General features: G+C 42.6%; 1 protein-coding gene across 2 annotated transcripts; it reads right to left on the bottom strand.

Annotated features, from left to right (window-relative positions):
- Nucleotides 1–76: 76 nt before the first annotated feature.
- Nucleotides 77–14,133, bottom strand: TRPV1 (transient receptor potential cation channel subfamily V member 1). Of its 2 annotated transcripts, XM_032785574.2 has the most exons (15): nt 12,462–14,133; nt 11,657–11,823; nt 11,171–11,323; nt 10,527–10,667; nt 9,371–9,669; nt 8,529–8,705; nt 6,623–6,787; nt 6,243–6,338; nt 5,421–5,491; nt 4,489–4,654; nt 3,886–3,952; nt 3,078–3,394; nt 2,167–2,294; nt 981–1,096; nt 77–431 (listed from the first exon to the last, which is right to left on the bottom strand). In XM_032785574.2, exons 1-15 carry the CDS (start codon nt 12,776–12,778, stop codon nt 280–282), a joined length of 2,532 nt encoding a protein of 843 aa, XP_032641465.1. In that variant the 5' UTR covers nt 12,779–14,133; the 3' UTR covers nt 77–279. The 2 variants fall into 2 exon arrangements, with proteins under 2 accessions (XP_032641465.1, XP_032641474.1); XM_032785583.2 differs by lacking the exon at nt 8,529–8,705.
- Between the last annotated feature and the right edge of the window lie 2,711 nt (nt 14,134–16,844).

The following is a 16,844-nucleotide window of genomic DNA, read 5'->3' on the forward strand; positions in this document are numbered from 1 at the left end:
AGAGAGCCTTCTAGTGTGGTTGATTGGAGGTAGATATCTAACCAGTAATGGAGGCATAATGACCAATTTATGGAAACATGGTCTTAACTAACAAGTTGTTTACTTAGCATATTTAATGAATCATTACATACAGTAACTTCCTCAGCCCTTTTGCCATAATGTTCTGTTCTCATAAAGAGCTCCAAGTCCATTGTCTGTGAACACAGACAATACACTTAAAAACAATTATATTTAACCTTCTTCTTAAGAACAATTATATTCAACAACAAACAAAAAAAGCTAAACAGACTTCCTTGCCCCAGAGTTGTCAGGCTCATAATCATGTTCCAAAATGGGTTTTAACTTGGCTTCTTCTGGTTGTTTCTGTGCCTCCTCTCGCCTGCTCCCATCTCTCAAAAGTGGAACCAAGGTCTTCCAGTTTTTCCCTGAAACTTATAAGCAAAGTGGCTATTAATGTTTTTTTCCTATAGAAACAGACCAGAATATTCCTGGTTTCCAACACAGAGGGAAGCTGATATAATATAAAGCACAAGTGAAAATTTTATTCTTTTAAGAGTTTTATTCTTCTGTCAGTTTTCCATTCTTTTAAGCTGACAAGTACACCCACTGATCGATGAACTGGGGTTCTTCTGTGCTGACTAGTGAGCTACTGCACTATGGGGTTGGGGCATGACAAGGTGGCTCCTGTGGTACACTGCTGCCAAGGAGTGCCAGTCATTACCATGGAAACATCCAGAGTGAGGAACTGGAGAGAGCTAGAGAATTCCAAAGAATAAAACTGCAAAATGAATAAAGGGTTAGTTCGTTTTAATCCTTTTGCCCACTGTGTTCATTTAACAGCGGTTCATGTAGCTCTTCGAAATCTCACTGAGAGATGTATAAACTTGCACTGCATTATGCTGCCTCTATAACCAAATGTATAGTCTAATACTGTCAGAATATGGGAAGAACCAGAGGGTTTTCATGCCTGGATTCCTCACCTCTGCTTGACTTAAAAGAAAAACTTGAGTTTCGCTTCAAGCCCATGCAGTATCCAGGCTCCTCGTTGATTATGCCCAGATTAGTGTTCCATGTGGACCAGTTCACTTCATCGACTCTGGAGAGAGAACAAAAGTGATTTAATGTTGAAAGGGATCTAATTTATTGTCCAGAAAAGGATCTAGAGTCTCAAGGACCGTATGCACAGTATAAATTTGTCACGCATCCAGTTCCCTATGTGGACAAGCTACTCAGATAATTCTTGTAGAATTGTAATTACACTCAAGGTGCACAGCAATAATCCTGGAATTTTTGTGAAGTAATGTGTTGGAGAATGGTGCTGGCCTCATCGTCGTGGCTGATTAATACAGAACATTAAACCCACAGGGAGCTTTAAAGTCCCTAATATACCAAATAAAATTCACCATCTACTGGATATTTGCAAAAGGCCACTCTCAGCCTGAGGACCAAGGCAACTGCCCATACAGAATTCTGTAACATTCATCTGAGGAGAAATCTACCTGACTCAATTAAATTTATATCATACTATGCAGAGAAACACCAAGGGATTCCATAGTCACACTCTGTCCTTGTGTCCCAGGGCAGAGGGTTGGCTGGTGAATCGATGAGTATGCAGATCTACTGGCCAATCACCACACAAGGAAGAGTTTGGGCTATCGCAGGCCTGCTGTGTAACAGTTCTGCCAGTGCTTCATGGTTTGGCAGGGGAATGCCATAGACGTCCCTGTTGCATAGGTCAGATACTCAATCTCTGCACTCTAGCTAGGATTCTCCACACTGAGAAATTTGTGTCACAGTGGCCCAAGAAGTAAAGCAACGTAGAATCAGATATGGAAAGAAAAAGGCTCAGCTGCAGTATCTGTTCATTACCAGTTGAGCTATGATGCTGTTTTGAGACGGACAGTGATGAGAGGACATAATGCTGCTATTTTAATATAGAAGGTCTGCTTGGCATTCTGGCATCTCAGACCCAGCAGGCTGGACCAAGTCTATTGCAAATTGGACTAGGAATCCATTTCACTCATGCCACTGAACAGCCATCACTTAGTGTAATTTTTGGTCACCCTATGTTTAAGAGATCTACATCCCATTACTAGTTATTGAGCCATCCCAGGCCTGTAGATGTGTTTCTGTAAAAGATTATCTATTTAAGATAAACCAGGTTACCTGAAACACCATCTGTAATCGTCCTTGTTATCAGGTGTGGTTCCCACTAAGACTCGCTTTCCGGATTGGAATGAGCTTATCATGCAGTTCAGATAGCTGTTTTCGATATTCAGGATGGTGATGGCTCTCTACCAATTGAAAAAGGCAAGGAGAGTGGGGAACAGCTGGCATTTAGCTATATTTATACAAATGTTGAGTCCTTTCTTTATAAAACAAGAATCCCTGAATTTTCACCAGCATTGTCAGCCTAGGGCAATGATCATACCAACCACAAAACATAAAATTTCTCTAGAAGCGTGTCTTTTAAAATGATGGATGACTACTGTTATGTAGTTAGAACTACAGGGTTTCTTTTCGTACACAAAAGCTGACATGGCATTATCTGCAAACCTGGCAGAAGGCACTTGCTTTCCTCCAATGCATAATCTCTATTTTTTTGTATTCTGATCATGGTTTTCCAGTGTCGAGAGCCTAAATGCCTTCAGGTTTTTTACTCTGTTATTGTCTAATAATAAAAATATTTATTTTCTTAAACTGCAAACATCTGTGAAATATTCAGTATATACCAAGAACATCTGCTTAAACAGTGCATCATACACTAGATGAGGAAAGGGACCAAGGACAGTCATACAGGCTTGTGCTCATGGGTAAAGAATCAGGAGATAGAAAGACTGAGACATTTATCTATCTATCAGGGATGGTCTAGACAGTATTTGGTCCTGCCATGAGGGCAGGGGACTGGACTCGATGACCGCTCGAGGTCCCTTCCAGTCCTAGAATCTATGAAAGACATGAAAATCTGCAAGTTTAGAAACATGCCAGTCCCTCTAGATTCCCCTTAAAGCGCTTATCCCCTAAGTTCTCTTTCTAGTTCCAACATGAAGACCAGAACCCTTGGGGGATCAACAAACCTGGAGTTTCCAGATGCTCTTACTCTCTTGTGCGATCTTGTTCACAGTTTCCCCCATCAGCGCAATCAGCATGTTGAGCAGGAGAATGTAGGTGAGGATGACGTAGAGGACCAACAGGATGACGAAGACAGACTTAAACTTGTAGTTCTCAGTGAACTCTAGATCTCCCATGCCAATGGTGAACTTAAACAGCTCCAGGCAGGCGTAATACAGATTGTTGTATGATGTGCGGCCACACTTCAGCGGGCCCGATCGGGTGCAGGGACAGCTGTCATTTTCACGTCCCTCATAATCATCTTCAATCAGAGTCACCACAGCTGTTGCAAATGGGAAGAGTGATGTATACAAGAAAAAGATACTCAGGAGACCATGCTCATTTTGAAAACAATGAAAAACTTGCAAAGATGTATCTGATTAGACACAATATATTGATGGCCATCAACTGCAGGTGGAATTGTGGGGAGTCAGCAGCTCTGAAAAATCAGTCCCCAGGATTCTAAAGTTGGGGACCCAACATGGAGGCATCCAAAATTAGAGATAACTTGAAAATGTGGTGTCTGAGTTTCTCCATCTGTGAAATGGGAATAATGCTGCTTGGCATTATTTTGAGATCTATGGTAAAAAACTCATTTTAATGGTAAGTAGTAGTATTCTTCATTTTTTTTATGTGGTAGAGATTTTGTACACGGATGTGATGTAGATTTCTTAATTTCTAGTTGGTAAAGGGAATTCTAAATTAACTGAAAAGGTAATTTTTGCTAAATCTCGTTGATTCTCTAAGAAAAAATAACTCCCAGAGTGACATTACCTGTAGAAAATCCCAAGAGAAATACTAGGTAGACAAACATGAAGCGACATAAATCCCTCAGGATCATCTGCAACATGGAAACAGAACATTTTATAGGAATCTAACACAAACTGCAACCAAGAGTGGTGGAAAGTCCTGATTTGGCTCCAAGAAGGAACTATACAGTGTGAACCCACTGCTCTTGCCTTACATCATAACTGAGTTTTCGAGTACTGGCTTTCAATATAGAGAACATTTCCTTTGCATTATTCATAAAACCTATTGGATGCATATGCAGTATATCTAATGCCAAATATATTTTCAACCTTTCATGTGTGAATCAAGCTAAGACAGTGTGGTTCTTTGTCCCCCTCTATAGACTACTTGGCTAGACCACATGAAGAGGTCAGACTTCTTTGTGGAGAAGGCCTGAAAATAAATCGAGGAGAGTAGAGTTAACTGACACTAGCCTTTTCAGACTCACTGGCAACAGTGAGTAGATTTTCCCCTGAAGGTGAAAATAAAGCTGCTCTCCCTGGTTTAAACCGTAAGGTTGAGTCGGCAGTGGTACTTTCCAGGCCTGTGAAAATTCAGCAGGGCTTGCCAGCTGCTCTCTAGACTGACCTTCTCAATCATGACAGCGTAAATCCCCATCTGCTGGAAGCCTCGGGTGTAGTACAGCATGTTAGCCCAGCCCAGTGCCAAGGAGAACACCATGGATGCCACATAGAGTTCCTGGCCACAGAAGTACAGCACCACTGAACTCAACAGGAACAGCGAGTGAACAAAGCTGAAAGACAAACATGGTTCAAGCACAGTGCAGATCTTCCCAGGCAGGCATGAAAGGAGGGATGAAGGCATAGAGAGTGGACTCAGGAACTCCTCAAAAGCACATTAGAACCCATCTGGACAGACATGTCCTCTTAGGCCTACCTCCATCCCTTGAAAGATTCTTTCCTTTCATGCTTTACTTGTCTTCTGCACCCTCCACAATTCTTCTCCCCTTAATAACTCCCGAGTTTCCCACATACCCCTGTTTCTCCAACCCAGCTGCTGTTCTTCTGCCTTGCAGGATGTCAGCAAGACAAGCCACAATTCTCTGTTGTCCTCGAGGACTGCTCTCTCTGGCACTCCCTCTCTCTCATCACAGAGCTGGCAGCAGTTCAGGGAGCTGCCCTTTGTAGCAGCCTTCCGACTGGGGAAGGGAAAGATCTCCAATAGCATAAAGCGGAAGGTACCACTGGGGACAAGAGAGGTTTCAGCATGGCCCAGTGCACAGGGCATTAGACTGCAAGTCAAGAGTCCTGGGATCAATTCCTGACTCTGCTGCAGGACCCAGACAGTTAACCTCTCAGCACCTCACCTTCCCCACCTGTAAATGAGGGTTATGACCTGGAGCCACCTGTGTAAAGTGCTAAGAGAACTGGGGGATGAAAAGCACTATGCTTATTTCAAAGCCTGTACATGCAATGCCTGGCTCAAGCCAAGGTCATGAGTCCCGCAGGCTCTTAAATGCCACATTCAAATGCAAATAAAGAAGTTGCTGAGAAGCTTACAAAAGAACCTCACTGTAACTGTCAGCTAGCAGAGTCTTTAATGAGGGCCGCCTCTGCACGAAATATTGTATCTGCAAAAAAGGGAGACAAAAAGCCAGTTTCAGGTTGGCAAGTACATTTCCACTGTGAATCTTCCCGGGGACCCATCGTTCTGTATCTAAGTGCTGACTGTTATCTGGGTCAAACTTGTTGGAAATACTGCTGCAACCATTGCCCCGCTAAGTGCTAGGGAGGTCTGCTGAGCCGAGTCCAAGCTGAGAAAAGGGAAACAGCTAACCCTAAGTTAGCCCACAAGAACCTCTCAAAAGCAACACACATTCCAGTAAGCATGAGCCTCAATTATAGTTATCCCCTCAGTGTAGCACTACTCTGAAGCTTCCAGCTTCTGTGGGAGCAGCAGCCCATTTGCTCACTGGTTTGAGCAACTGTGATCACATTGCACTTGCTGTGTGTTCTTTATGCTGGCCACCATACTGTAGCAGTTTGTGTTTAAAATAGTACTGATGATCTCTAAAGTCCTTAATGGTGCAGGCCCTGGCTATATTCAATACCCTCTTAAGCCTTGTCTAGGCTTGTGTCTGTGCTCAGGCACTCCTGGACTTTGTAGGGTCTGCCTTCTCATATAGTAGGATGATAGGCAACTGCACCTTAGCTTTGTAACTCAGTAGAAACCTGACAGTTTTTAATGCCATGGCCAGGAGCTATCTGTAGCTTTCGAGTGAGGGATGGACTCCAATAGCAGCTAGCCCAAATCAAAGGGGGCACCTATTTTTGGTTCCCACCTATCCACATGGCTCTAAGGAGAAATGTCAAAGCTCTTACCCCTCTGAAAAAGAAATAGAGACCTCCCAGCACACTCAGGATCTCTCCAATGACACGAAAACACTCCTTGGTGGTGTATTCAAATTTGAAGGGAGGCTGCATAACACAGGAGCAAAGGATCAGCACAGCTGAAGATGGAAAAGGACTGTCAGCTGAGCAGTTGAAAGTGCTTGGTTTCCCCTAGGATTGGTCCCTAAAAGCACTGCTTCCTCCATTCTCCAAGGAGGGTCTGGAGGAGGAATCCTTCCTCTGCACTTCTTCTCCCCCTCACTCGGGTAAGAAGGAAGAACTGTTAAAGCTCTGGAACCAATAACATGACTGGCAGGCCTGGGAATTCATCCCCGGGGTGGTCACACTGAAGAGCATGACCAGTGAAGTACCTTTCCATGTTTCTCCACAGGTCTGTAGTAGGCGGCTATGGTGAGTATGATAATGTGAATAGCATAAACAAAGAAGTTGAAGTAAAATAGGCGTTTGACGAATCGGTCCCACTTGTCCTGCAGCAGCCTGTTCAGGGGCTCTACCAGCAGCATCTCATGGCGATTCTGCGAGGGGGATGAGAGAGAGAAGGAATGTGAGTCCCAAAGAAGACAATACACATATAAGATGAGAGAGCACCTGCCAAAGGTCTTTGACAACAGTAAATGAAATCTCATTGTCCCCAGTGTGACATGAGTGTAATATAATATTTCATTGGAAGGTGAGAGGGCCAGAAAGAGTTAATTAACTCACAGACTGACCTGACCCATTGTGGAACTTTACAGACTTGTTAGGAAAACATGTAAATGAATAGAACTTTGAAATGCAAGTCGGCATTGTTAGAGGTAGAAGGGTAGATGTTCGCTTACATCACAAGGCCTGAGCAAACAAGTCTTGTCTATTACTATAGCTTTGATTCAAAGACAAAAAAAGGAATATTAACATTTAGGAAGATACTTGAGTGAAATAGTATTATTGTCTGTATGTTTCTTTGAAAGTTGTGGTAACCTGTATCTGAACTATTTAATGGATAAATTATCCTGTGCTAATTGCCATGATGTTTGGAAGAAGGAAAGTTAAGCCTATTGTTTTCTCAGGCCAAAAGGCTGCTGGAAATGTATAAAAACCCTGGGACAAGATCGTTCTTCATCTCAGATCTGCTTTGGGTTTCAAGAGGGGGAAACCTTAAGCCACAAGGATTGAGATCCCCAGTCACTGACTGGAGTCACCCTGAATATGGACATTGGGTTATAACCTATGGACTATTTCTAAAAAGACTTTTGGCAACTACAAGCTCATCTCTGCTATGTATCTGAACCTCAGGAATTGAATTCAAGTCTGTATGTAAATTGATCTTTTAACCAACAGTCTTTTTTTTTTTTTTAAATAAACTTTAGCTTAGTTAATAAAATTAGCTATAAGCGTGTATTTTGGGTAAGATCTAAGTTATAATTGAACCTGGGTGTGTGGCTAATCTTTTGGGATTGGAAGAACCTTTTCATTTATATGCTGAGATAAGATTCTCAGTAATCATCGTCATCATATCCGATGTGTGTCTGGATGGAGGCCTGAGGCTGGGTACTTTAAGGGAACAGCGTTATTTGGACTTTTGAGTAACCAGTAAGGTACTATAGAAGCTGTTTTGTGCTAGCTTGGTAAATCTAAGTATTGGAATAACCACCAGCTTCTGGGGTTTGTTTACCCTGTTTTGTTTGCAGTTCACCCTAACTGAGTGACCTCATCTGGCTCCCACGGGCACCATCGTCACACCAGTGAACATATTCTCCAATCCCCGAAAGGCAGGGAAGTATCATTATCCCAGTTTCACGGATAGGGAAACTAAAGTAGAATGATTTGTCCAGGGTTGCTCAGTGAGTTAGGAGCATAGCTGAGAACAGAACCCTGGAGGCCTGACTCCCAGTCCCCTGCTCTAACTAAAATGTTTCTCTCAGGAGCCCGAAGGAGTGCCAGGGAATGACATACAACACAGAGGCTTGCTGAATGGTATGACTGTACCCTTACTTGTCTGAGCGAGCACTCCTGTGAACGGTACAGCTGGCTTCAAGCCAAAGGAGAATATTTGCAATAAAGAGTCCCAGGATTAGCTTCCACACTCAGGTGGGCAAAAGGAACGTGAGTGCATAGACTCGTGCCAAGAACGAAATTACATCTCTGCGCTGTTCCTGATCACTATTCACTTGTAACAAAGCTCTGCAAAATGGTGCAAACCTTCAGAGACACGCACTACACAGAACACAGCTGACCACTGAACCCACTAAGAAAGTGTAGAGGAGGTTTCATACTCACTGGTGTTTTGCTGCTATACGCAATAATCTCAAGCACTGAGTTTTTCTCACACGTGTCTATGGAGGACAGGTCATAAAGAGATGAGTGGACGGGTCCATAGGCCCATTCGGTGAACTTCCTAGACAGATGCCTACACTCAGGCTCTTTGATCTCTCGTCTAAGGATATAGGCGAAAATCTGATCATAGAAGAATAATATAACCAACATTTCAGGTGTGGTAGATTTTTTGTTATTCAGTTTCTCAGTAACACAGGAATTCAGATTGCACCCTGGCTTAACTGCACTGATGTCAAGCCATTGGGATACTGTACAGCTCACAGCTTGCAATATCCAAAAGCCAGTGATCTCGTTGGCTTCTGGGCAATGGGGCAATATGAATGTGGCAAATGGACTAATGCGGTAGCACAAAGAAGTGTCTCTCTGGTCTCTTCCAGTTAAGATTTGTGACTATCTTTGGCCTCTCAAACCTAAAACAAACATCTAGAGGCACCTGTTTTGTATCCCTTTGAGGTCACTGTCTTGGTGAATGGCAAATGTTTTGGAATTGGCCATGTCAGCCAGTCAAAGATGCACTTTCTACTCCACCTGAGATAGCAGCCAGGGCACTTTTACTGTTTCCATCTAGGCTGACATATGTCTAGTGATACTACATGACTCCCTTTGGACACATTACCTAGACTACATCAAAGCTTTGCTTTTTAAACTCCAGCATTAAGTCCTGCAAAGTTTTCCACTGTCTTGGTCTGCTAGGCCTAGGCAGCAAGTAATGACATGTACCCAGTGTAAATGTTTTTATTATACTGTGTGTCATTTGAAAGGGTAACAGGTATGTGTCCACCTACCCCTATCTTCCCTTTCTTTGCAGCCAAGGTTAAAGGAGTCAGTCCTTTCTTGTTAGTGATCTCTTCCAGCTTCAGCATCGGGTTAATTTTGGCACCAAGGATCAAAATGTTGTTATACACTTTTGTTACAAACTTGGTGTTATCTTTGGTGTTATCTGCAATCTCCACGAGGGCGTGCAGAACTGTGTTGCCCATAGAGTCCTGGCCAGCTATATTGGCTGGATGATACCGATTCTCGAGGAGGAATTTCACAATGCCAAGCTGATTGGTGCACGCAGCCAGGGAAAGAGGCAGTTCACCTAATGGCAAGCAACATGAACCACTGGTCAGAAAACTCACCATATGTACAAAAGTCACCTTTATGAGCTTAAAAGTGAAGGAGAATCTGAAACCTCTGCAGGTTTGAAAGCTCACACCATGACCAGACGGGTGAGCAGTTCTCCATCAAATACTGTACCAAATCTTAGTCTCATTGTAAAAACTGTATTTCCTTATGAACTTAAGTACTGCATAAAACTTGTGCAGGCCCTCTAAATATGGGTGAATTTCCCTCACTAGTGAAAATGTTCATACCTTGCTGATCAATACATGGGGGCTATCTGGACCCAGCATGTGACGAGTTGAAAAAAAACAAAACAGAATTATCAAATTAGAAATGCACATTGAATGGTCCCTATATATTTTGGTTAAAAGGACTGAATGTGTTAAGGGAGTTTTCTCCCCCCCAAAAAGGAAGACTTGTGTTTGGACCTCACAAATTAAGTTTTAGGCAGAAAAAAAAAAATTATGCTTGGATTATAACATCCTCTTCCCACTGAAAATAGATGGCTACAGAAATATTGCGTGCAGGGCTAGAAGGTGCCTTTAATAATGATACAACCCATCAAGAGATACAGAGATAGTTCAGAAGACAAATGGGGTTGGTACGCATCTTGCACTGAATATCAGTGGGAAATGTATGCCTGACTGCCTTAGTTCCTTTGTAATCCCAGCCCCCATTAGAGAAGTACTAGGGAAGGTTAGATTAGCCCCTCTGCTATTTGTGGGTCATCTGGTCCCCCATAACCAGGAGTATTTGAACAGCTCACATTTGGGACAACTCTCTTGCTTACTTGATCAGTGACAGAAATCATATCATGCGCCTTGTTTTCCTTACCAAAATAAAAGCCAGGTTTCCCTTTGATTTTTCTGAAGAACTCCCCTTGGGCTCTCACATGAACGTCTGCTCCATTTTGGACCAAGAGCTTCACCAAGTACATATTCCTCCTCTCGATGGCAATATGGAGAGCGGTCTGACCTAAGGAACCACTCATCAGACCACAGAAATCTCACTTCACATAACACAGAGAAACAGCTCCCAGACACTACAGGCTCCTTCTTCTGAGGTTAATGCAATGCTAGTGAAAAGGGACAAATTGAACAGCCCTGGAGACTGAAGTGCTCTATTTATCAACAGAATGGAGACAACAGAGGCAGCAAATGCAGGCTTCCTTGCTCCCCAGCCAAAGTGCTCCCAACCCTATCCCACCAATGTACATCTAGAAGAGGAAGAAAATTAGACCACATTAACCAAACATGTCACTGGCAGAAATAGCAGATGTGATCCAGGTATTTCAAGAACACGACTGCTGGCTCTCCGGCAGTTTGTGGTTCTGCTTTCCTAGAACCTGAGCTTCATTCTTGGTTACATTCAGAGAAATGCCTAAAGGGCTCAGACAGTCCTTTGTAGCCTATCTCCAGTCTTTCTATACAGACTTAGGCTCAGGTAAGGCCAGACAGTCTCCCAGCTGCCTTTCTTACCCTTATAATAGTTGTCGGTATATTCTGCATTAACTAACTCTTTCAGATTGCCTGTCTTCTCCGCAATTTCCAGAAGTAGGGGAATGGTATCATTCTTCCCATCATGCAGATTCAGCATGGCTTTCAATAAGCAGGTTTTCCCAGTTTCCGGCTCTGTAACATAGAGGGTTATGGCTATAAAAAAGGGCATTACAAACCTGCCCTCTGACACCTAGGCATGCAGTAATCACAAGGGATTTGGGATCTTCTGAATGGATGGAAGAACCCAGGGATATTTAGGGTTTCACAAACAACCTCTCAAACTTTCCTGAAATTTCCAGCGTCTTTATAGAGAATTGCCCAGTCTTTGGGAAACTACTGCATGACGCAGAACCCTCTGGAATGTCTTACCATGTATTTAAGTGAACACCATTCTGATCTTTTAATATCAGCAGCACTGCTGGAAGAGGGAAATGGCATTTGGATGCATCTGACATTACTAGATACCTTTGAACTCATTGTCTGTGAGATGCTTCCGCGTCTCATGGAGATAGATCTGCAGGTCATTCAGATCACTTGTGTCACCTTGGGCCACAGCATCAAAGATCCTTCTGCGATCATAGAACTTGAAAGCTTTTTCTGAGCAGCTTGCAATGGAATTGGTACATAGGAGCCTGACAAAGATAAGTTTAGTTACTGAAACATAAAGGATTAAGCAAGTCTCTTAAAAACCACCAAACAATTATACTTCCATTACTGGCTTTCAGTGGCACACACATTAGTGAATATTACACATATGAATTGTACAGTTTATAATATCATAAAAGTTTAGACAAGCAGATGTACTGGTGAAATTATGTTTTTACTGGTGAAAAGTTAAAAACAAGAACTTAAATCCAATTAAGCAACTAAGTCTAACATCTGATCACGCTCCTGGGAGCCAAGAACTCCTGAGTTCCAATCCCAGCTCTACCACGGATTCACTGTATAGCTTTGGGTAAATGATACAGGGCAACGTTTTCAAAAGTGCCCACTAATTTTGAGTAAGACACCAAAGAGTTTGATTCCTAGAGGCACTGAGTGCGCTCCTATTGATTCATTTAGAGAGTAGACTGCATTCAGAGATACAACTCCAGGGTAGACAATAGTCATTAAATGTATCAAAGTATTCAAGATATTTCCTATTCTTTTAAGCATAGGAAATACTTAAATATCTGCTGTAAAATCAAATACTGTGGTGCAATGGGTAAATGCTGAGCTACGCAACCCAAAACCCCTGTTATAATATATATCCAATATATCAGGAACTTACTTGGCAAACTGATTGTGTATTTTTGCCCTTTCCATATTGATATTAAACTTGACGACGGGAGCAGATCCCACGTGGTCCATCTGGTACAAGGAGTCCATGGGCGCCATGTTCTTATCGCTATCCCCTATCCCAAAGCGGCCTCGTCTAGCGAAGATGTTGCTTTTGGGCAGCTGCTGTACCTTTGTGCTCTGGCTTCCCTGAAGGCTTTCAAGGGTTCCCAGACTGGAATCCTCACCATCTGTGTGCTCATCCGTGACTTCAGAGTCCTCCACATCAGAACTGCCAAGTTTCCTCATCTTTCCAAGGATGGATGACATGGCCAGCAGGCTGCAGGGAATGCAATGACATTAATAGTGCCACCTGATAAACTATGTGGAGCTTAGTCTGACTTCAGTATGACTCTTCACCAGTTAGAAAATGAGTTGCTTTCTTTTTATTTTAAGTGAAGGTGCTGGCTGCCATCCTGTACTACCAGAGCTGGTACGGCAGCAGTATACGCTTTCTACTCACTGCTCCTCTCGGCCTGTGAGCCTCATCCCTGATCTGGAGAGACCAACCACTGCTTTGGGTTAAGAGAGGAATTCAGAGGAATTCTGCTGAGATTACCAATAAGGAAGCCAATTGGTGCCAATTTTGGTCATGCTTCTTGTGATGTGGTCACTTGTTCACTAAGGCTGAGGCTGTGTCTTTTCTATTCTATTACCTCATCACCTCCAACTCATTTCATACAAGCCCATCAAACGGCTATTAGATGGTACATTGCTCAACTGCCACCACCGTTCTGGTGATAAACACTGACTTGGTATTCTGCTTCACAGACAAACCAAGCCTCTTCTGGCTCACAAAGCTCTGACTTACAGTAAAACAATCGGGTAAAATCTTGAAGGAAACTCAATAGAGATTCTCCCCACACTCCACTAGCCAGGACCTGGCAGACACTGGGAAATAATATCGCAGACCTACAGAGTGTTACAAAGCCAGGAGCAAATAAAAATAAATACATGTCAGGAGGGAAAGATTGCAGGGCCAGATGTCAGGTCCTTGTGCATGCTGGGGAGGAAGAGGAAACAAAGACACATGGAGCTCTTGTAAGGCTTATGGAAAGGTATAAATTACTACACAGGCGCGTTGATCTAGTATGATGCTGTTATCCTGTCTTGGAAGGCACCAATATCAAAAATGAAAACCTCACTAACAAGGCAGTATCTGGTAGTGTGAAGAGAAATTTTCCTCTTTGCCCCTGCAGCAATCCACTGATGCCCTGAAGCATGAGGTTTCACTGTTCATGTCTTCATCTATATAGTTTTTTTTTTACTTTGTTCATGAAATAATTTTTACAGTATCCTACTATGAACACGAAGAGAAGAAATATGACACGAAGGATCTGGTCTTCATCAGCCATGAAGCCATCCTCAGCAAACGGGCTACTCCCCACCAGGTGAAGCACTGAACTGTTTAGAAAGTGACTTTTAGCTCACATTGTCCTGTCCTTTAGCATTTTGTTAGGCAGGCAGCTTGAGTTTTCTGCATGCTTCAACATAACTATTCACACAAATAGCTCCTAAATGAAGGAAATAGCCTCCGTATGTGAAATCAGTATGCAGCAACATTCCCTCTGGGATGATCCAGCAAAGAAGAGGCTGCAGCACTGATTAATAAACCAAGTGATATGGAAAATTCTCCCTTTGCCCATCTGATGAGAGTCCGGGGACACAAGAAGGGAAGAGGGCAAGTTGTGTTAGTTGCAGGATAAGCATCAATCAAGAGAAATAGGATAAAATAAGGAGCTGACACTGGGGAGAGCAGATGAGAAAGGGATGGAGAGAGGAGGTATGCTAAAGAAATGAATGAAACAGGTGTCCAGCAAGTTTAAAATGTCAGATGTTGCTGAAAGGGGTTTGGAGAACAGGACTGCAAGAAGATGCTAAATTGTTGTGGATGGTCCTCTTTAGAGCACCTAACTAGATGGGTAGTAATTAGTCTTTTGTGGGTAGAAGTTAAGGATATTACTCCGAAAGGTTGATCCATTAGCCAGTGAACTGGGCCTCAACCAATGTCTTTGCGCATGAGGGCTGCATCTCAGCCATGTAAGAGCAAAGAGACGTTTGGCTAACATGAGAAATTACTACCTACTGACTTCAGTGGAGTCACAGTGGTGTAAAAGACTGGAGAACCAGTTCCAGTAAAGATAACCACTAGACAAGTGGACCTTGGAAGCTAATAGTCACCTCCGGGACACTAAAAAGGCAAAAAGGACAGATTATTATAGATAAGTAATATCTGGAAGGCCAGCACTTTGATTGTGTTTGATTTACAATTACAACAAATGTTAAAATGAAGTGGTGGTGTAGCCATGATGGTCCCAGGATATTAGAGAGACAAGGTGGGTGAGGTAACATCTTTTATTTGACAGAAGTCGGTCCAATAAAATATATTACTTCATCCACCTTGCCATGCTAAAATAAAGACTGTTTCTAGACTGTTTTATTATTAAAGTATTTTAAACAGCCAAGTGTACATGCAGGGTGATCAAGAGGAAATGAGGCAAACACGGATACATTGAGGCGAATGTGACATGCAGGTAGGAACTGCTGCTTATATCATTATTAGATGTAAAGTACTCTGGAGGATCAGTAGTAGAGAAAGCAATTCACTGTACCCCTTTTGAACTTTGACACAGCCAGATTTGACAGTGTGTGGAATGTCCTACGAAACATTTCCTGAAATCCCAGATTGTCTGGAAAAATCTAATGCTTTGAAAACTAGGGTTTTATGAAATCCTGCTACAGCAAGTGTCCTCCTCAGCCATAAACAGACCTCCAGGCTAAGAATCAGGGCCGGCTCCAGGCCACAATGCGCCAAGTGCATGCTTGGGGTGGCATGCTGCGGGGGGTGCTCTGCCGCTTGCTGGGAGGGCAGCAGGCGGCTCCGGTGGAGCTCCCGCAGGCATGCCTGCGGAGGGTCTGCTGGTCCTGCAGCTCTGGTGGAGCATCCACAGGCACGCCTGCGGGAGGTCCACCGGAGCCGCGGGACCGGCAAGGGGCAGAGCGCCCCCCGCAGCGTGCCGCTGTGCTTGGGGTGGCGAAATTGCTAGAGCCGGCCCTGCTAAGAATTATTATGTATACAAACAATAGCTGACCGGTGACCTCAACCGTGCTTATGGTGGCGAGTTACACAGTTACAGTTATCAGAATTTTCAGTTCAGTAGGATTCATTAACCTCTAAATCAATGGCACCTATACAATTTTCTATGGAAGTAAACATGGACTGAGAATGTTGTTGTCTGTTTGACTTTTCAATAACGATACACAATATGTATCTAACAAATTCTTTAAATATTCATAAATATACATTTAGAGCATCAACAACAAAAATAGAAAAATGTTAAAATGACATCTACCATAATTTAGCTTTGCTGCATTTTTGCTTAAATTTCCAGTTCTGTGGGTCCCTCACAAAAATAAATTGAAATAAATAGAAAAAAAACCTTTTCCTAATACCTTAAATTATTCTGTACACAGGCAATAATGCAAAAAATAAGTATTTTAATATCAAACTGTAAATGAAAAGTTAAGAACTATACAATGTTACCTGAAATAATCAATAGTGGGTTTAAAGAATGAAAAACACTGCAAACAAAATAATCATGGGTTTTTTTCTTTGAGGGGGTGGGGGTGTCTCCTTTAAGTGAATGTATATCTGGCCAAAAATGCCAGACTGGAACCTGGAGATCTTTATTTCTCCACAGAACAGGTAGAGTATAGGCAGCAGCACACTGACCTCTCTCTCATTGCCTTATCAATACGCCATAACCATTTTCATCATTCCAAAAGCTTTAGTTTTAAAAACACTTGGTAGAAACTTCAATAATGACAGGAAAGCTACTCAGCCTCATGTAAGCATCTTCCACAGTGACTTAAAAATTCACTGGAAAGATATTGTCTTTAAATTTCTCATGTGCTATCCAGATAAAATGTACCTAATTTGGGCTCTTCTAATCCAGTGTATATCAAGATTCAATCCTATACAACAAGGTAAATGAAAATATTGCTTATAAGAGCCTCCAATTGAACCACAGCTAGTGATAAATAGCAAAGGGTAATTTACAAACAATGTACAAGCATGCTATTCAAATATACATGCAAGACTTACAAAAGCTCCAGAAAAATGCCACCTTCTGCAAAATAATCCAGGCTCAATAAGTACTCTGATCTACAGGAGTTTTTTCCCCCTTAGTTTTCAGGAGTCCGCTCTTCGTAAGTGATTTGTTTGGAGCAACATCACAGATCTTCCCTCCACTTTGTTTGTCTGCAGGATTGTTCTACATTCTGATTGTTTTGTAAGTCTGAGGATGTGCACTAGAACATTAACTTGACTAATATA

The sequence above is a fragment of the Chelonoidis abingdonii genome, chromosome 20 (assembly GCF_003597395.2).
Source record: "Chelonoidis abingdonii isolate Lonesome George chromosome 20, CheloAbing_2.0, whole genome shotgun sequence".
Taxonomy (NCBI): Eukaryota; Metazoa; Chordata; order Testudines; family Testudinidae; genus Chelonoidis; species Chelonoidis abingdonii.

Excerpts from the sequence above, each read along its gene's own strand:
- TRPV1 (XM_032785574.2), bottom strand. The coding sequence starts at position 12,778 with ATGTCATCCATCCTTGGAAAGATGAGGAAACTTGGCAGTTCTGATGTG. Across the intron at positions 6,788-8,528 it reads CGTATAGCAGCAAAACACCA|AATCGCCATGAGATGCTGCT; the intron begins GTGAGTATGAAA and ends TCCCCCTCGCAG. Across the intron at positions 432-980 it reads TTCTTTTAAGTCAAGCAGAG|TTTCAGGGAAAAACTGGAAG; the intron begins GTGAGGAATCCA and ends TTTGCTTATAAG.